This window comes from Bufo bufo, chromosome 6 (genome assembly GCF_905171765.1).
Source record: "Bufo bufo chromosome 6, aBufBuf1.1, whole genome shotgun sequence".
NCBI lineage: Eukaryota > Metazoa > Chordata > Amphibia > Anura > Bufonidae > Bufo > Bufo bufo.
The window spans coordinates 17729879-17752027 of NC_053394.1; the positions used below are offsets into that span (position 1 = coordinate 17729879).

A 22149-nucleotide genomic window follows, 5' to 3' on the forward strand; every position below is an offset into this window, starting at 1 on the left:
AGTCTACTGGAGTACAGGCCCCAAAAATTAGGCATTCACCTGACAGAAAAGGCATTTTATGCCACTGTATATACATAAGACAAGGACCATTCTTTGTTGTGGGTGGTGGCGGGTATGTGTGGGCTGGCATGAGGAAATTCAATAACATGTGGTCGTCACAGGTGTTGAATTCCTCTGAGATCCATGCCTCATTAATTTTTTGAAATGTGAGGTAGTCCACACTGTCATGAGCTAGGCGAGTGCACTTATCGGTCACGATCCCCACTGCTACGCTGAACGTCCTTTCGGATAGGACACTCGACGAGGGGCAAGCCAAGAGTTCCATGGAAAATTGTGCCAGCTCTGGCCAGAGGTCAAGCCTGCACACCCAGTAGTTCCTCACTTCTCAGAGCGTCCACATCAGCCGTTAACCCGATGTAGTCGGACACCTGTCGGTCTAGGCGTTCCCTGAGGCAGGATCCGGAGGGCGGCTGTCGATGGGTTGGCTGCAAGAATGATCTCATATCTGAAGTGACAAACACATCTTCAAACCGCCCTCTTCTTGCATGCGCAGTAGGATTGGTACTCGCAGCTGTTTCGCTGTGGGTGGAAATTCCTCTGCCAGCGCCCGCAACAGCAGAATGCAGCATCTCTCGCAGAAAGGCCTGGAAATGCTGCATTCTGCCAGCCCTCTCTGTGATGCTGGTAACATGTCTGCCATTTTGTGTTCGTACCGGAGGTCTAAGTACGTTGCCACCCAGTACTGGTCCTTGCCCTTTATGCTTTTTATACGGGGGTCCCTCTTCAAACACTGGAGCATGAAGGCCCACATTTGCACTAAAATGGAAGCAGTGGAGCACCCTGGCTCCTGCTCATCGCCCAGGAGAATGTCGTCCTTGGTCTCCTCCCCCAGCCATGGACAACACCAGGGATCCCCGAAAAGTTTAAAGTCCCCCTGAAAGCCTGCTGTTCTTGCTCCTCCTCCTCCTCACCCCAGCCACCATCCTCCTCTGACTCCTCTTCAGACTTCTGCTGACTTGTCTCAGATGGAGTAACCCCCCTGGGAATTCATCCAGCATTGCGACTTCCTCATCTTCCAGCTCCTGCTCCTCAACGACTTGATCAATGACATGATGCAATGCACACTCCAGAAAGAAGGCATAAGGTACGATGTCACTGATGGTGCCCTGGCTGCGACTGACCAGTTTGGTGATTTCATCAAATGGCCACAGAAGTCTGCATGCGTCGCGCATGAGCAGCCACTGGCGCGGTGAAAAGAAACCAAGCTCCCCAGAACCTGTCCTGCTGCAGAGTTTGTACAGGCAGTCGTTAACTGCATGTTGCTGCTGGAGCAGCCTATCAAGCATATACAAGGTGGAGTATCAGTGCGTCGGGCTGTCACAAATCAGACGTCTGACGGACAGGAGGTGTTGCCGCTGAACGTCAGCAAGGCGAGCCATGGCCGTGTAAGATCTTCTAAAATGGCCAGAGATTTTCCTGGCCTGCCGCAAGACGTCCTGGACACCGGGCTATTTGGCAACGAATCGCTGCACGACTAAGTTCAGGACGTGTGCCATGCACAGCACGTGTGTCATTTTGCCCTGTCTCAGCACGCTCAGCAGATTGGCCCCGTTGTGGCACACCACTTTACCAACTGTCAAATTGAGCGGGGTTAGCCTGATCGGCCTGTGACCGCAAAGCTGAAAGCTGAAAGCAGTGCAGGACCGGTGTGGCTCTTGGCTTCCAAGCACAACAGCCACAGCACAGCATGGCAACGTCTCACCTGGGAGGTCGAATAGGTTCTGGGGAGCTTGGGGGCACAGCGGAAGAGGCGGTAGTAGTGGAAAAGGAGGAGTCGAGGAGGAGACCGAGGATGGAGAAGGAGGAGGAGAAGAAGAGGCAGGCCTGCATGCAATCCTTGGCAGTAACACCAAATCCACACGGGAGCCACGGGTTACATGCTTGACGGCTGTCAGAAGGTTCACCCAGTTGGCAGTAAAAGTTATGTAGTTCCCTGCCCGTGTTTGCTAGACCTTGTGTCTGTGGTCAGATGTATCTTGGCACCAACACTGTGTGCCAGACATATATTCACTTGCCACTGAATGTGACCATATAGCTCTGGGATGCCCTTCTGGGAGAAATATTTGCTTCCAGGGACCTTCCATTGCAGTGTGCTAATGGCCACAAATTTTCTAAAGGCCTCCGAGTCCACCATTTTTTATGGCAGTAGTTGGCGGGCGAGCAGTTCCGACAAGCCAGCGGTCAGACGTTGGGCAAGAGCGTCATCAACTTTCTACACTCGAACATTTGGGCCACGGAAGCCTGCCTTCTGCCAGATGAATGCGACAACGGCACGGTGGAAGGTGGCGTGGAGGACAAATGGGAGGAGAGAGGAGAAGGAGAAGAGGCAGGACATGGAGCACCGGGAGCGTGGCTTTGTGGGTTCTAATGGTGTTGCTCCCACTGGGCTCTGTGATGGGAGGCCAGGTGCCTTCTTAAGGTGGTCGTCCCTAGGTGAGTGTTGGGCTTACCGCGATTTATGCGTTGACAGCACAGGCTGCAGATGGCAACACTATTGTCAGCAGTGGACACGTTAAAAAAAGCCCACACTGCGGAGCCATATGCTGGCGTCCTGGGAGCACCAGATGTGACCGTGCATGGTGGATGGCTCGCTCCAGATACTCTGCTCCGTCTCTCCCTCTGAACTCCCCTCCTCTTCCTCTCTTGTGGGTACCCACGGCACGTCCATCGACACGTCATCATCGTCTCCTTCACCACTACTGACATTAGTGATCTCTGAGTAGGCAGCAACAGCGGGGACCTCCTTCCTTTGGGCTGATCTGGATACTGTCGTCAGACCGCTGGGTGGCGGCCGTTGTTACCTCCTCTTCCTCATCCGTTGTCAAGAATGGCTGCGAATCGGTAAGGTTTGGGAATGGATGGGAAAATAATTCCTCTGGCTCAAGTGGAGGGGCTATGGTGATGGTGGTGGTGGTTTATTTGTGGGTACACACAGCAGAGAGTGAGGAGGGTGCAGATACAGAGAATGAGGAGGGTGCAGATGCGGAAGGCTGAGTGAGCCACTAAACCCTCTCTGTTGCGCCCTTTGAAGTATTCGCACGCGCCTTCTCCAACTTCCCACCAGGCTCCGGCCTGGTGCACCTGCCCAACCCCTACCTCCCTTGCAGAATAGCCTGCCTCTTCCTCTGCCTGTCATTTTCAAAATGACCCTGTGACAAAGTCCCTATAGAAGAGCAGTATTTGTGGAAGCAGGTATAACACACCACTCAATCAGTATTTGGTGGAAGCAGGTATATAGCACCCCTCAATCAGTATTTGGTGGAAGCAGGTATATAGCACCCCTCAATCAGTATTTAGTGGAAGCAGGTATATCAAACCCCTCAATTATTTTTTTTGCCACAACAGTTATATCACACCACCCTGTTTATTTGGGGCAACAGGTATATCACAGCCCTCAATCAGTATTTTGTGGAAGAAGGTATATCACACCCCTCAATCCGTTTTTTTGGGGGCAACAGGTATATCACACCCATTGCAAATAGTTGTTCGAATAGCGCTTGTCCCTCTATCTAGCTGCAGAATCTCACACAACTGCTGCACAATACAAATGCACTATAATATACTTTCTATGTTAGTATATTATATCACTCCCCTCAGTAAGTCACACCTATCGATAGCACACCTATACCAGTCCTTAAAAATACTTTTGTGGCCCTATTAGCTAGCGTTTGGTGTACCTAACAGTCTGTCCCTGCTCCACACAGTAAACCTATCCCTACACTGACAAAACCCAGAATGTAAAATGGCTGCCAGATCGGGTTCTTTGATAGGGTGGGGGTATGTCCATGTGCTGAAATGTCTCAATTGGCTGTCCTATCCCACCTGATGGATGTGTCATGGGTCAAAGTTCGGCGCAATGCAAAAGGATATGGCGCCGGCAGACATCGCCATATGCTTGCATGTTCGGTGAATCGCGAACGCGCAAACTTCGCAGCAAAACGACCACTGGGTGAACCGCAAGGCCATCTCTAGTAGCCAATGCTATGAAGCCCTCAGAGATGCCCTAATTATTCCTTTGCTATTGAGTGGTGAGAACTTGTGCTTTTCTCCCCTCCCTAGGGGAACTGCAATTAAGGTAATTGGCCCAATCATATCGCAAAGGGCATGAAGAGGAAAACAGGTCTGTACTGGATGACTAAACCCTATGCCATAATGGGGAACCAATTTTATTCATTGCTCTGGGCCCCTTCCCATCTATGTACCATGTACAGTGTGGAACTAGATGTTTTACTTCATATTATACCATCACTGGAACAATCAATAGAACAAACAATGGAAAACCATTAATTTCACTCATTTATACTTACATGGTTAAGCTTGACTGCATGGGCGTATGTTAGATTTTATGTAATTACCAGCAATCAATAGGAATTGATCGAATATGGAATACAGAGGTTCCTTGGTCGTAGAGTATTAGTATCACTCCCTGTAAAAGCCGGGGGAGGGGGGGGGGTCTTATTCAATATAATCTGATTAGTAAATCATCAAGTACAGACTGAGCTCTTTATTCTACTGACAGTCAGAGCCGTTATAGGATCGGTGGTGGACCGTGGGCAAAAAAGAAAGTGACTTCCTTAGACTTCAAAGAGAGAGACACACATGGGTGGTTCTTTACCTCTTTTGGCTAGAGAGTATCCATGGACAGCCATCAAAGACTAGTGATGGGCGCGAATATTCGAATCGCGAATATTAATTGTGAATATCGGCACATCGAGAATTTGCGAATATTTAGAATATAGTGATATACATTCGTTTTTTCGAATATTCTAGATTTTTTTTCCATCTGAACCCATGATCCCTCCCAGTCCCTGCTTCTTGCTTGTGGGCCAATGAGAAGCCGAAGTCTTTGTCAGAGCTTAGCAACATCCCTAGCAACCAATAGGAAAGTTGCCGACCCCTTACTATATAAGAACCTCCCCAGCAGCCAGTGTATGTAGTTTTTGTAAAGTTCTGAGAGAGACAGCAGTGACATTGCTGTGCCCTGTGCTTTCCACTCATTACATTAGATAGTTAGTTAGTTAGTTAGTTAGATAGCTTATATATATATAATACAGATAGTTAGTGGGAGATGGTCAGTGTAGGTTATATCCTGATATAGTGGAGCTGATAGATTCTGCTGTCCATACATACATGCTACAGACATAGTGCTGTGATGTCACAACAATACTTAGTGCACCAATCAGTAATATGTAGTCAGACCTGCTAAAATGTGAAGTTTCACGCATTGCGCCAAAATATTCGCATCATTAGTGCCGATTAGCGCAATCGCGAATATATTGGAGCACTCTATCTGCATATAAAGCTGTTGTAATGTTCTGCCGTGCCAACCATTTTCTCCAGTCTCAGGAAACTTCTAGCAACTTGGAAAATGTAGCAGCAGTGACCCGCGCCCTCTGTCGATTATCAGTCATTTTATTGGGAACAGTAAGGGAGTAGTCTCGCTGTATTGCTGGACAGGGTCCACTACAATATGAAAGTGAGAGATGCACAATAACATCTAAGGTTGGTATTAACGGAAGAAACTTTCCAGAAGTGTTTTTGGTTTTGGTTTTCTAGAATGCACGATTGGACAGGGTCTGCTGCAAAATATGCCGACCGTGACACTCCAAATATGTCTGGGTCAATTTTGGTACACTTATTATTATTTGATGAAACTTGTAATACATTTACTTAATGAAGCCTATGGCGGTGATAGGCGGCGGGGCTGGGAACTAAGTGCTCCTGTGCCCCGCTGCAGTATGTGGGCGTTCGGGTCAGCGTTGGGCCTCCCAGCGATGCCGGGCCCAGGGCGGCCGAGCCAAACGCCCCAATTATAATCCGCCACTGAATGGAATGGTAGCCGTCTCCTGCACAACAGAAAAAAATAGTACTGTAGCTTTAAATAATGATATTCAATTCAAGCAGAGCTTTAATTGATGTGAAAGGGCTGGCTGCAGCAGAATAACAGACTGTAACACCAAATGACTCTAACTAAAACTTCTATCAATTAACTAAAGGGAACCTGCCACCAGGGAAATGCAGTGTAATCTGCAGGCCGCATGTTATAGAGCAGGAGGAGCTGAGCAGATTGATGTATAGTTTTGTCGGAAAAGATTCAGTATAACTTGTATTTTCTTTATTTAAATTCGTGCTCATTCTAGGCTTCGAAGTCATGGAGGCGGTTCTATCAGTGATTGACAGGAGGAGGTCAAATCAGTGATTGACAGGAGGAGGTCCTATCAGTGATTGACAGGCTTCCCTCTATGAGGAGACAGTCCTATCAGTGATTGAGAGGAGACAGTCCTATCAGTGATTGAGAGGAGACAGTCCTATCAGTGATTGAGAGGAGGCGGTCCGATTAGTGATTGACAGCTATTTCTGTATACACAGTCATAGAGGGAAGCCTGTCAATCACTGATCTGACCGCCTCCTCTCAATCACTGATCTGACCGCCTCCTCTCAATCACTGATCTGACCGCCTCCTCTCAATCACTGATCTGACCGCCTCCTCTCAATCACTGATCTGACTGCCTTCTCTCAATCACTGATAGGACCGCCTCCTGTCAATCGCTGATAGGACCGCCTCCTGTCAATCGCTGATAGAACCGCCTCCTGTCAATCGCTGATAGGACCGCCTCCTGTCAATCGCTGATAGGACCGCCTCCTGGTCTTCAAAACCCAGAATTTGTAGGAATTTAAATGGATGAAATACAAGTTTTACTGAATCTTATTCCACACCTGCTCAGCTCCTCCTGCTCTATAACATGGGGCCTTCAGCTCAGACACCATGTTCAATGTGACAGGATCCAGTGGCTTACTGCCAATATAGGCAGACCACGCCGTTGCTATGGGGCCCGTAGCGCACGGAAGGCCCCGCCCCCTCCGTCTACTGTGCACAGACATTTATTCAGAGAATCAAGTTAATATGCGGCAGCGGCACTTATTCTCTCTCGGGCCCCCCCCCCCCCACGGTCTGACCTGATGATCCGGACTGTGGGCGTGCCTGCATTTCACACTGGCCAATCAGCGCAAATCAGCGCAAAGAGGCTGCTGTTGATTGGCCAGTGTATTGCTGTTAGGCGTCGTGTATAGTACACACAGAAGTGTGCGTGCTGCACCCGGCGTAGCATCCTCCGTCTCCGCTCTCACGTCTGCCGCCCTCAAGTGCAAGTCATCATTCAGATTCTTGCTATGGGGCCCAGTGAGTTCTATCTACGCCCCTGACAGGATCCCCTTAAATCAACCTATCTATTTTAATTAAATCCCGACAGGACCCTGAACCCGCAGTATTGTTTGTGTGTCTAAATATATTTGCCGCTCTTTTCTTTACCTGTGGCAGAGACGGCCCGCCACATCAATGAACAAGCTGGCGTCCCTGCTTAAGACAGCGGGCTACTTTCACACTTGCGTTGTTAATTCCGTTATTGAGATCCGGCAGAGGATCTCAATACCTGAATAAAACGGATCTGTTTTGATTTTGCGCATCAGGACACATCTGTTCCGTTAGGATACGGTTGTGTGAAATCAACGTTACTAAATACATTGAAAGTCAGTGGGTGACGGATCCGGTTTTTTAGGCTCCTAAAAAAACGGATCCTTTCACTTGACTTACATTGTTTTTAGTGCCGGAACCGTATTTTTCTGCTTTCAAGTCCGGTCACAAAACGCAATGCTGCTAGAACGGAAGACATCCTGATGCATCCTGAACGGATCTCTTTCTATTCAGAATGCATGGGGACAAAACGGAACAGTTTATTTTCGGTATTTAGATCCTCTGCCGGACCTCAATGCTAGTGTTGAGCGCGAATATTCAAATCACAAATTTTAATTGCGAATATCACCACTTCGAGAATTCGCGAATATTTTGAATATAGTGCTATATATTCGTGAATAGTGTTCATCGCGAATATTCTAATTGCGAATTTATTGCGAATTTATCGTGAATATCGGCACTTAGCAACATCCCTAGCAACCAATAGGAAAGTCGCCTATCCCTTAGTGTTAATCGCGAATATTCTAATCGCAAATTTTTATTATTATTTTAAAGTAAGGACTGCATGTGCACAGCTGCACATCTCCTGCCCTTCAGATTCCATAGTGTACTGCTGCTGCCGCCAAGACTAATACTGCCACTACTACTACCCTTACACAGCCATGCATCTCCTGCCCTTCAGATTCTATAGTGTACTGCTGCTGCCGCCAAGACTAATACTGCCACTACTACTACCCTTACACAGCCATGCATCTCCTGCCCTTCAGATTCCATAGTGTACTGCTGCTGCCGCCAAGACTAATACTGCCACTACTACTACCCCTACACAGCCACACATCTCCTGCCCTTCAGATTCCATAGTGTACTGCTGCTGCCGCCAAGACTAATACTGCCACTACTACTACCCCTACACAGCCATGCATCTCCTGCCCTTCAGATTCTATAGTGTACTGCTGCTGCCGCCAAGACTAATACTGCCACTACTACTACCTGTACACAGCTGTACATCTCCTGTCCTTCAGATTCTATAGTGTACTGCTGCTGCCGCCAAGACTAATACTGCCACTACTACTACCCCTACACAGCCATGCATCTCCTGTACTTCAGATTCCATAGTGTACTGCTGCTTCTGCCAAGACTAATATTGCCACTACTACTACCCCTACACAGCCATGCATCTCCTGTCCTTCAGATTCTATAGTGTACTGCTGCTGCCGCCAAGACTAATACTGCCACTACTACTACCCCTACACAGCCACACATCTCCTGCCCTTCAGATTCCATAGTGTACTGCTGCTGCCGCCAAGACTAATACTGCCACTACTACTACCCCTACACAGCCATGCATCTCCTGCCCTTCAGATTCTATAGTGTACTGCTGCTGCCGCCAAGACTAATACTGCCACTACTACTACCCCTACACAGCTGCACATCTCCTGTCCTTCAGATTCCATAGTGTACTGCTGCTGCCGCCAAGACTAATACTGCCACTACTACTACCCCTACACAGCTGTACATCTCCTGTCCTTCAGATTCTATAGTGTACTGCTGCTTCTGCCAAGACTAATACTGCCACTACTACTACCCGTACACAGCTGTACATCTCCTGTCCTTCAGATTCTATAGTGTACTGCTGCTTCTGCCAAGACTAATACTGCCACTACTACTACCCGTACACAGCTGTACATCTCCTGTCCTTCAGATTCTATAGTGTACTGCTGCTGCCGCCAAGACTAATACTGCCACTACTACTACCCGTACACAGCTGTACATCTCCTGTACTTCAGATTCCATAGTGTACTGCTGCTTCTGCCAAGACTAATACTGCCACTACTACTACCCCTACACAGCTGCACATCTCCTGTCCTTCAGATTCTATAGTGTACTGCTGCTGCCGCCAAGACTAATACTGCCACTACTACTACCCCTGCACAAACATGCATCTCCTGCCCTTCAGATTCTATAGTGTACTGCTGCTGCCGCCAAGACTAATACTGCCACTACTACTACCCCTACACAGCTGCACATCTCCTGTCCTTCAGATTCTATAGTGTACTGCTGCTGCCGCCAAGACTAATACTGCCACTACTACTACCCCTACACAGCCACGCATCTCCTGTACTTCAGATTCCATAGTGTACTGCTGCTGCCGCCAAGACTAATACTGCCACTACTACTACCCCTACACAGCCATGAATCTCCTGCCCTTCAGATTCCATAGTGTACTGCTGCTGCCGCCAAGACTAATACTGCCACTACTACTACCCTTACACAGCCATGCATCTCCTGCCCTTCAGATTCCATAGTGTACTGCTGCTGCCGCCAAGACTAATACTGCCACTACTACTACCCCTACACAGCCATGCATCTCCTGCCCTTCAGATTCTATAGTGTACTGCTGCTGCCGCCAAGACTAATACTGCCACTACTACTACCCCTACACAGCCACGCATCTCCTGCCCTTCAGATTCCATAGTGTACTGCTACTGCCGCCAAGACTAATACTTCCACTGCTACTACCCCTACACAGCCATGCATCTCCTGCCCTTCAGATTCTATAGTGTACTGCTGCTGCCGCCAAGACTAATACTGCCACTACTACTACCCCTACACAGCCATGCATCTCCTGTCCTTCAGATTCCATAGTGTACTGCTGCTGCCGCCAAGACTAATACTGCCACTACTACTACCCCTACACAGCCACACATCTCCTGCCCTTCAGATTCCATAGTGTACTGCTGCTGCCGCCAAGACTAATACTGCCACTACTACTACCCCTACACAGCCATGCATCTCCTGCCCTTCAGATTCTATAGTGTACTGCTGCTGCCGCCAAGACTAATACTGCCACTACTACTACCCCTACACAGCTGTACATCTCCTGTCCTTCAGATTCCATAGTGTACTGCTGCTGCCACCAAGACTAATACTGTCACTACTACTACCCCTACACAGCTGCACATCTCCTGTCCTTCAGATTCCATAGTGTACTGCTGCTGCCGCCAAGACTAATACTGCCACTACTACTACCCCTACACAGCTGCACATCTACTGTCCTTCAGATTCCATAGTGTACTGCAGCTATTGATCACGGATTCTCGAATTTGTGAATTTATGGCGAATATTCGGCCGAAAATTCACAAAATATCACAAATTCGAATATTGCCTATGCCGCTCATCACTACTCAATACCGGAAAGCAACAACACAAGTGTGAAAGTAGCCTTATACAGTGCCTTTTTATATCTCCTCCTCCTGATTGGCTGAGGCAGACCGCAAGCCTGCCAGCCATCGCGCCTCCCAGGGTCATGTGATCCTCCATCTTCATCTTCCCTGCCCTGTACTGATCTAAAGCGCCGGACACTATTTTGAGAAATTCGCTGCAAATCAAATCTCAAAAACGTAAAAAAATAAATAAATAAAAATAAATCTCTCCCCGGAAATTCTAAACAAATTCAAGTTGTTAACATGCATTTATTGAATACAGAAGCACAAGAGGAAAAATGCTTTGAGTCATTTGCCCAAACTTGTGGCCATATCCTGTGCACCAGCCGACCCTCCCTCAGATCCCTCAGATCCCAACCTGATGACATTGAAAGTTCCCCAAAGTCTTCCAATTATAACTTTGCGTTCAGCCATGACCGGGTCAGCATTCTTAATGCTCCTTGAAGCCTTAGCCTGCCATCTTCTAGACTTGTCCTAATCAGTACTCATCCCATACGTCCTCCCTCCTTTTTTCCAGGGTTGTCGGAACGTTCCCGCGTCAGTTACAAAGGAGCGGCTACAGAAACGATTAAAAAGTTTTCACGGCAGGTTTGGTGTCGCCAGTGGCTGTCTGCACATTGCACAAAGCTAATCGACTTTAGACACATGACCCACAAACATCTCGGCGGCCGGACTTCTTCTGGGCCTGCTGGATATGAAATATTGAAAGTGATTCGCTGTCCTCAGACAATGTCTCCGTCTCCGAGTTTATGAATATAAATTAAAGTGGAAATGAGCCGCTCGAGTGGGATAAGGTGACTGTTCTGCAAATCCATTTCTGACACATGTTCCGGAGGCAGCGGCGCGTTCTCCGCTGGAGTTACAATTCAAGACGGTATAAGAGACTTACTTAATATTAAGAACCTGACTAAGACTGGCATTTCATATGGTATAGATGCCGCAGAGATGAGTGTGTCGCCGTGTTCAGCCGCAGCCCCATGTAACACTACAGATTGCAGCGTCCGCAGGGAATATTTTTACAAATACAATGTAAAATGAATAAAGTTAAAATAGCGCTACAAAGCACTAATAATGCTGCAAAACAGCCTCTAAATAAGCACCAAACAGTGGCAACCTAATACTGACACGAATATCACCATATATTCCTTATATAATACCTCCGCACAGTGCCAACATACCGCAGTACTGACAAAAAAATCACCATATATTCCTTATATAATACCGCCGCACAGTGCCAACATATCGCAGTACTGACAAAGAAACCAAAGAACATCACCATATATTCCTTATATAATACCGCCGCACAGTGCCAACATACCGCAGTACTGACAAAAAAAATCACCATATATTCCTTATATAATACCGCCGCACAGTGCCAACATACCACAGTACTGACAAAGAAACCAAAGAACATCACCATATATTCCTTATATAATACCTCCGCACAGTGCTGACATACCGCAGTACTGACAAAGAAACCAAAGAACATCACCATATATTCCTTATATAATACCGCAACACAGTGCCGACATACCGCAGTACTGACAAAGAAACCAAAGAATGTAATTATAGCATTTGCAAATAATAACACCATACAGAGGTCAACCAACAGTCAGACTACTACCAAAAAATAAATCTTTCCAAAAAATACCGCCATACAGTGCTCAATGAATTAATTTAAAGTCTGAATAACTCTGCAACTAAATAGATGTAATCTTATCTTCCCCAAATTATAAAGCCATCCATTGATCTGTTTATATTCAGTCTAATACGGCCACCAAATGTATGCAATCCTAGCATTTGCAAATCATACCACCATACAGTGCTCAAGCTATTGGTTGAGTCAGACTAGCACTGCCACCAAATAGATGCAATCATGGCATTCACACATAATACCACCATTCCCAACTAATACCATGCTCAATCCATAATACCGCCACTATCACTCTGCAGCGCTGGGGTCCTGGGTTCAAATCCATGTGAGGACACAGCTGTGTGGGGTTTGTATGTTCTCCCCGTGTTTGTGGGGGTTTCCTCCGGGTTCTCTGGCCACACTCCAAAAACACATTTAGCGGGACCAGTGTGGATGACGGCAGCCCGCAGTGTGTACTGCGCTGTGGAATACGGAAGCCCTATAGAAATGTAAAGTCCCTGTCCACCGATGCCTTATGGGAAAAGTGGCGCTATATACGGTAGACTGTGAATGTCAGTGCCCTAATCGCCCACCGCCCTGTTCGGGATGCTGTATGCACGACACGCTGACGCGTTTCGAATTCATTTTCCACTATCTATTATCACTCCACCTTCAGACTCGCTGGAAAATAACGGAACTGGGGACAAAAATGGCAAAGAAAATGACAGCGCAGATTGGCGGTGATACGTGGTGGAAAAAACACAATACTCCTGTAATTAGGTTCCAGAAATGCCGGCTCTTCCGTAACCCGGGGACCTCTGGGAGAAATTGCTGCATCTATTTGTATCCGAGCGAAACAAGGAGAAGAGCAGGTTGCGTTGTTATTTCCTGCAGTTCTCAGATCAAGGAGGATGACACAAGTTGTAATTCCGAAGGATGACACAAGTTGTAATTCCGAAGGATGACACAAGTTGTAATTCCGATCCTTGACTCTAGGGGGTGCGGAGATCACAACCTGGATCGGGGAGGGGAGCCCTCTGCCACGTGTCTCTTTCACAGGAAGACTCGTGAAGCCCTGTCCTCGCTAACAGCATCACAGGAGCGGGCAGGTCACTGCCCCACAACCTAAGCACTCTCCTCTCCTGAAATACTCTGTGCTGCTGCAGGGACGACTCGGCTTCTTCCACCAAAATGTCTGCCCTTTGATGAGGAAAGCATGAAATCCCTGAAAGACATTTTGGATTTTGAGGAGAGCAGCGGCAGCAATAACCTCCGCTGAACATGCGCTGCAGATGACAACCTGATACATTTTTATTTTAAAAATCATATTATCGCTCTGTCGGCTCGGGTGATGTAGCAGAGCTGAAGATGTTATGTAGGGAGTAGTGAAAGAAGAGGGTCTATTCCAGCATCCAACGTCCAAATACATGCAGTCCTTACTTCATCCGGTAAAAAACATCCATACCGTAAAGTAATGTATACCGTACACCACCTACGCGTTTCAGACTTATGGCGCGCCATCACTCATGGTCATGTAGGGACTAGTCTAAGATGCAGAGGGGGAGGGGGGTTAAGTAACTCCAGAAATCTGGGGGAAATCCAATACAAGAATGGTGTGTGGCAGATCCTGGTGAGAGGAGAAAGCCCTGACTGCAGTGTGCACCGTGGCGCATTAGGGGGACATCTACATGCGCTGTTTTTCTGATATTTTTACACAGTTTGCACAAAATCATGCCAAAAATTTAGCAAATTTATGAAAAATTACAGCAACAATTTTGCAAGCAGAACTGCCCCAGTTTTGTGCATTTATTGCTCTGCACTGAAAGCGGTACTGAATAGTGTTACTTGCAGTAAGTTGTACTGTGCAGTGTTACTTGGAGGAAGTTGTACTGTGCAGTGTTACTTGCAGTAAGTTGTACTGTGCAGTGTTACGTGCGGGAAGTTGTACTGTGCAGTGTTACTTGCAGGAAGTTGTACTGTGCAGTGTTACTTGCAGGAAGTTGTACTGTACAGTGTTACGTGCAGGAAGTTGTACTGTGCAGTGTTACTTGCAGGAAGTTGCACTGTGCAGTGTTACTTTCAGGAAGTTGTACTGTGCAGTGTTACTTGCAGGAAGTTGTACTGTGCAGTGTTACTTGCAATCAGTTGTACTGTGCAGTGTTACTTGCAGTCAGTTGTACTGTGCAGTGTTACTTGCAGTCAGTTCTACTGTGCAGTGTTACTTGCAGGAAGTTGTACTGTGCAGTGTTACGTGCAGGAAGTTGTACTGTGCAGTGTTACGTGCAGGAAGTTACACTGTGCAGTGTTACATGCAGGAAGTTGTACTGTGCAGTGTTACGTGCAGGAAGTTGTACTGTGCAGTGTTACTTGCAGGAAGTTGTACTGTGCAGTGTCACTTGCAGAAAGTGCACTGTGCAGTGTAACTTGCAGTCAGTTGTACTGTGCAGTGTTACTTGCAGAAAGTTGTACTGTGCAGTGTTACTTGCAGGAAGTTGTACTGTGCAGTGTTACCTGTAGTGAGTTCTACTGTGCAGTGTTACTTGCAGTAAGTTGTACTGTGCAGTGGTACTTGCAGGACGTTGTACTGTGCATTGTTACTTGCAGTGAGTTGTACTGTGCAGTGTTAATTGCAGTCAGTTGTACTGTGCAGTGTTAATTGCAGTCAGTTGTACTGTGCATTGTTACTTGCAGTGAGTTGTACTGTGCAGTGTTACTTGCACTCAGTTGTACTGTGCAGTGTTACTTGCAGTGAGTTGTACTGTGCAGTGTTACTTGCAGGAAGTTGCACTGTGCAGTGTTACTTGCAGTCAGTTGTACTGTGCAGTGTTACTTGCAGTCAGTTGTACTGTGCAGTGTTACTTGCAGTCAGTTGTACTGTGCAGTGTTAGAGCTTGTTCACACGACCGTCCGTGGCCCAGCCGCATGAGGATCGCAGACCCATTCACTTAAATGGGTCCGCGATCCCTCCGTTCCGCAAAAAGATAGAGCATGTTTTATCTTTTTGCGGTGAGGAGGCCCGTAACGGAACCCCAGAAAGCACTCCGTACCGCTTCCTTAGTGTTCCGTTTCGTGCTTCCGTTCTGCATCTTCGGATTTGCGGACCTATTGAAATAAATGGGTCCGTCTCCGTGATGCGGAATGGCCACGGAACGGTGCCCGTGTCTTGGGGTTGAGGTGTTCGTGGGGTCATCTGTGATCAGACATCAGGGTCACCCTGATCCTACCTCCTCCAGGTGAACGAGGAAGGTGACGTTCTGCCCGCTCTGCACCCCCAGTTTGCCATCAGTAGTGGTGAGCTGCAGTCCTTGTGGAGCTCTTCCTAAGCAGGCCTGGGGCTTGGGGGAGAACTGCTCCCGTAATCCGTCCGTGCAGTTATTGGACACAATCCTCCGATATCTGCAACACAACAACAGCAACATCAACCAGCGGAGTACCTCGTGTTACACACCTGACCACGACAGAATACTCCCCTGACTGCTCTCATCTACAACACCAAATCACAGTGTACAGAACATACATTATGTACTCTCTACTGGAAGAATAGTGAGTGCTGCTCTGGAGTATAATACAGGATGTAACTCAGGATCAGTACAGGATAGGTAATGTATGTACACAGTGACTGGACAAGCAGAATAGTGAGTGCAGCTCTGGAGTATAATACAGGATGTAACTCAGGATCAGTACAGGATAAGTAATGTAATGTATGTACACAGTGACTGCACCAGCAGAATAGTGAGTGCTGCTCTGGAGTATAATACAGGATGTAACTCAGGATCAGTACAGGATAAGTAATGTATGTACACAGTGACTGGACAAGCAGAATAGTGAGTGCAGCTCTGGAGTATAATACAGGATGTAACTCAGGATCAGTACAGGATAAGTAATGTAATGTATGTACACAGTGACTGCACCAGCAGAATAGTGAGTGCTGCTCTGGAGTATAATACAGGATGTAACTCAGGATCAGTACAGGATAAGTAATGTATGTGCACAGTGACTGCACCAGCAGAATAGTGAGTGCAGCTCTGGAGTATAATACAGGATGTAACTCAGGATCAGTGCAGGATAAGTAATGTAATGTATGTACAGTGTCTGCACCAGCAGAATAGTGAGCACAGCTCTGGAGTATAATACAGGATGTAACTCAGGATCAGTACAGGATAAGTAATGTATGTACACAGTGACTGCACCAGCAGAATAGTGAGTGCAGCTCTGGAGTATAATACAGGATGTAACTCAGGATCAGTACAGGATAAGTAATGTAATGTATGTACACAGTGACTGCACCAGCAGAATAGTGAGTGCAGCTCTGGAGTATAATACAGGATGTAACTCAGGATCAGTACAGGATAAGTAATGTATGTACACAGTGACTGCACCAGCAGAATAGTGAGTGCAGCTCTGGAGTATAATACAGGATGTAACTCAGGATCAGTACAGGATAAGTAATGTAATGTGTGCACACAGTGACTGCACCAGCAGAATAGTGAGTGCAGCTCTGGAGTATAATACAGGATGTAACTCAGGATCAGTACAGGATAAGTAATGTATGTGCACAGTGACTGCACCAGCAGAATAGTGAGCACAGCTCTGGAGTATAATACAGGATGTAACTCAGGATCAGTACAGGATAAGTAATGTAATGTATGTACACAGTGACTGCACCAGCAGAATAGTGAGTGCAGCTCTGGAGTATAATACAGGATGTAACTCAGGATCAGTACAGGATAAGTAATGTATGTACACAGTGACTCCATCAGCAGAATAGTGAGCGCAGCTCTGGAGTATAATACAGGATGTAACTCAGGATCAGTACAGGATAAGTAATGTATGTACACAGTGACTGCACCAGCAGAATAGTGAGTGCAGCTCTGGAGTATAATACAGGATGTAACTCAGGATCAGTACAGGATAAGTAATGTAATGTGTGCACACAGTGTAGTAATGTGTAAAGCAGGGGCGCACCACCAATGAGGCCAGGTGAGGCGATCGCCTCAGGCAGCACCAGGTATGGGCAAGAGAGGGCAGCCGAAAGGGCCATGAGCTTAAAGGAAGGGGTTAGGTTAAGAAATTGGCATTGGGGAGGTAAGGGGCCCTGTTTCAGTTTTCGCCTCAGGCAGCAGGAAGGCTAGGGGCACCCTGGTGTAAAGTATGAAAGAAGTGCTATTGTTTCCAGTATTTATTTAATGATCCTGTATATTCATCTGTCTATGAAACACTCTGCGTAGGGTATAAACATGATGATTAGCCACATCCTATTCGCAGTATGATACTATTATACACTCCAAGTACTAAAAGATACACATAGAAACAAGATCAGTAACAGCCGCTGATGGTTTCCATAGAGCAGCAGTAACATTTCTTCTCATAAACAGCGTCAATCTTCATAAAACCGAACCTCAAGTGTAAGAAGTACAATACATTGGAATATTCTGCGTGTTTGCAGATTCTATAACAGCGTCAACTCGAGCAGGAGCGTTCCGTCAGACATCTTACCCGCTGCTCCTGAGGTAGCTCTGTCCCTGACCGCAGTCTTTCGAGATCGATGCCGGGTTAAACCAGAAGGCCGGCGTGCACTGGTTCTTTCCTTGTCTCTCATAGCCGTAGTCACTGGGAAAAAACAATAGAGAGTTATTGGTGCCTAGCAAATTGGCTCCTCCCACAAAATGGCTGCCAACATATTTTTGAATTTCAAATATTCTGGATTGTAAACTCACAGTGCTTATCTCTGCACAGGTTATGCCATTTTTATTTTATTCTATATATTTTTTTAAAATTATTTTTATATACCTGGGAAAAAATACTCTGTTCGTCACATTTAAAAAAAAAAATTTAATAGCCCACAGTGCGACTAAAACCCTTTTTTTTTTATAGTGAACCCCTTTCTGTTGTAGGGGATATATATCTTACAGTTGCCAGAGGCGGGGCTAAAGGCATTTGCACCCTTTACTGCCCTAGACCACCAGGGACGTTATTATTAACCCATTTGCATCCTTTAAACATTATGGATGCGTTCACGCTTCGTTTGGTGTTAAAAGCAGAATTGCATAATGTAATTCTACGACGGAATGCATTTAGAGGCATTCCGTTATTCATTCCGTCACAATAGAAGTGTATGTCCTGCATAACGGATCCGTCCCGTTTCCGTTTTGCAGGGAAGGATTTGCGAAATTAGTAAAACTATGAAAAGTGTATATATTTAGTATTGTTGCAATGGTACTGATCCAAAAAATAAAGTTATCATGGTATTTTTGCCGCAAAGTGAATGTCACAAAATGTACGTAAAAATGTAGAAAGAGTTAATAAATGTTAATTAATGAGTTATGTGTACCCCAAAATGGTGCCACTAAAAAGGACAACTTGTTCCACATACGGCTACATCAACGAAAAAAATAATAATAAAAGCTCCTGGAATGCGATGATGAAAAAAAATAAAATATATATATATCCTTGGTCACTAAGCCCTAAAATGCATAGGGGGGAAAGAGTTAATATCAGAAGTTGTAGGGTTCAGAGATGCTCTTGGAAAGGGGTCCACATGCTGTTTTTTGCACAGGGCCCCCCTCATTTCTCTTCTTATGCCCCTGAGTAGGGGGGGGGTCCACAAGCCGTTGGCCAGTTGGCCCATAACCTATTAGACATGGAGACGTTTGTCCTCTTTACCGATGTCATCCAGAAACACCTCAGTCTCCATCTTCTACCTCACTTCTTACTACCGATCCCCGTAGGATCTACGAGACTACACCAAGACCCAAAGTTCAATCAATTTTTTCCAAGTCTTTACATTAAATAAAATGTCTGTGAACGCTTTCTTAGCCTCTAATCATAAAACGCGCCTGCGGGCGACATGCTGATTAAAAACTCTTCACTAAGTTGACTTTACAGAATCAAAGACTCACATTAATATTTTACAAAATGAAAAACAACGTTTCCTGACTCCCCTTAAGGACCGACTCGCCTTCATTAGCGGCTCCTAAACGTATATGAAACTGGAGAGCATTCCTCGGTCTCCGCGCCTAAAACGTCTCGGTCTTAAAGGGCAACAAGAGAAGGTAGACATGGAGCAGGTGTCCAGCGGGCAGATGGTCTGCAGGTCTTTACTTTATCGTAGCTTCTGAATATCAGCTACATTGGGGTCCTGGAGTTGGGATTTCCAACAATGTCAAGTCAATGGTCTATGCATGAGCGGCCACTGAAATCTATGTCGGTGAAGGACACCTCTATGTGCTCTCACCCCTAAGCTTCCATCATCTCCAGTGATATGAGTGGACAGGCGGCCACAAAGCTGCCACCCACGTGAACTTACAACGTCCCTGTATGATAAGTTTGTACTAGAATGGGAAGACCACTTGACCTTGACCTTCATTGACCAAATGAAGACTCCTGACAGCTGTTTTATGGGAGTCCAAACACCAGAGCAACCAACTCCAGCCTAATAGACTAGTAGTTGAGGCTGTTTGGCTAATAATGTCTTCTACGCATGCACAGGGTCCTGTCTCTGCGAATGCGTAGACCAGCCACTAGACTTCTCAGTGTTTTGTCACGGCTGACGTCCCAGACATAGGAACGGTGGAAAGTTAAAGCTTACCAGGGGACCAAAGTTTGTGATGTCAGCAGAAGAAGAACTATTTACCGTGCCTGGTATCACACAATCCATGTTAGAACCAAGAAACGTCTCCTGCATCAGTAATGCGAGTACACCACACAGTTGATGTTTTATGCATGGCTAGGACAGAAGTTAAAGAATAAAACTCTCGGAAAAAAACATTTAATGGGGCCTTCAGGGTCTTTGTTTCAATAATTTTTATGATCAGAATAGAACAGTCTGCAAAATTTTAAAAATAATGGAACCCCACCGGGCCCCATTACTGTTAGTGTGAACTAAGCCTCAGCTTGTAAAGTTCAGTGGGGTCCGTCAGGACTCAATGGTATCTGTAATGGATTCAGCCAAGCTGTGATGGCTCCGTTACGTTAAGTGTGCCATAACCTTAGTGTGAATGGAACCTTAATCTAATTTATAAGGTGGAGTTTCCCTTTTTAATTACCTTGTACTTATACATTCACAATGAGACTGAAAGACCAACAGGAAGACTACTAAGTAGATTCGGGTCTGGTCTGGAGTCTAAATTCTTATAATCCAGAGTTCTGAGGTCTTATAATTAAGGGTTCTGGTCTGAGATCTTAAAATCAGAGGGTCACGCCTGGAATCTGATACTTTAGGGGTCTGGTCTGGAGTCTTATAATTTAGGGGACTCTAGTCTGATAATTAAGGGGTCTGGTCTGAGGTCTGATAACTTAGGTCTGGTCGTGGTCTGATCATTTGGAGGTCTGGTCTGAGGTCTGGTAACTTAGGTCTGGTCGTGGTATGATAATTTGGAGGTCTGGTCTGGGGTCTGAATGATAAAAACATGTTAATGGATCATATAAAGCCTGATTTAGGGCGAGTTCACATCACCGTTTAGCTTTCTGTTCTTCTGATCCGTTAGAAGAAGAGTGAGAGAGAGAGAAAAAAAAACAGGATCCAGTAAAAGAACGGATCCTGTTGCATTAGTTGTCATCCATTTGAGCCATTTCCGTCTGAAATCCGTTTTTTTAGATGGAAACAAAAGTACTGCATGCAGTTCTTTCCCGTGTAAAAAACGGATCTCAGATGGAAATGGCTCAAACGGATGACAACTAATGCAACAGGATCCGTTTTTTTTTTTTTTACTGGATCCTGTTTTCCCCCCCCTTATTTTGTTACCTTATTCCTAAACTTATAAAGTATCAGGACATGTTTGATTGCTGAGTAATTTTTAAGACTTTTTATTTTTCTCCATGTTTGCTCTGGAGCCCAACCTTTCCTGGTTACGCCCTGACACCTGAGGAACAATATTTGAGTTATGACTCTATCAGACTACAACTACTCCATAACGCTGCATGTACTGAAACCTGGCACTCATGTAGTTAATAGAGTCTGGCGGTGAATGGCAGGATCCATCTAGGCCAGATTTGGTGAACTCTCTGCTAGAACAGCTTGCTGGATATGATAAACACAAGTGTGAAACTAGGCTAAGTGTAGCCCCTATATTTCCAGCCAAGAAGTTACTTAACCCAATGTAGACATATACTGAACACATTCATGTCTTCTAGTTAATCAAAAATATTAATTGAACAATTTATTTATGCAAATTATTCACCACTCAAAATCCCAGTGTGAGCAGAGACAGGGCTCTGTGATGGTCCTCAGGTAGTCTTTTCCCAGCAGACACTTGGATCCGGGTCTCCTCTTTCGATAGGTTTTCCTCTCTCCCATTACACAGAAATCTCTCTTAAAAAAAAGTTGAGAACATAACATTAAATAGCGTTACATAGTGAGAGCAGATGGAGAGCACTGTCCAGAACACACACTTAAATACCATCAGGTTACACAATGGCGATCCATAAAAGCAAAAGGAATCCAGTTCAGAATTTTGTAACCACTTTTCTATGAGGGTTGTCATGATTTACAGTAGGAGGCTTTTCTATTAGCACAGAGGACTAGACAACCATGTCCGATATAGTGATAGAGATGGGATGGAGAAGGGTCACCACTGTTAACATGTTCTTGTTTTACAGCTACTGGTGTCTATAAACTTCTCAAGCAATGTTTTGCACCATTATACCAGGCATAGGGCTAGTAATGGTCTCTGTCGGTGGATACCCTCTTGGTTTTGTGTAGCGAGCCATTAATGTACACCGAGAGAGCCAGGCAGAGCCAAGAGCATGTGCACAAGACTGCC

The 22149-nt window shown here is 46.0% G+C and overlaps 1 protein-coding gene across 1 annotated transcript in view; it reads right to left on the minus strand.

Annotated features, from left to right (window-relative positions):
• Positions 1 to 22149, minus strand: part of SORCS3 (sortilin related VPS10 domain containing receptor 3) — a 643612-nt gene that overhangs the window by 41646 nt on the left and 579817 nt on the right. The window contains exons 16-18 of the mRNA XM_040438225.1: positions 21568 to 21698; positions 17885 to 17998; positions 15613 to 15784 (exon numbers count right to left, since the gene is read on the minus strand). Of these exons, the coding sequence (XP_040294159.1) occupies positions 15613 to 15784; positions 17885 to 17998; positions 21568 to 21698 (417 nt within the window). The remainder of the gene's footprint in view (positions 1 to 15612; positions 15785 to 17884; positions 17999 to 21567; positions 21699 to 22149) is intronic.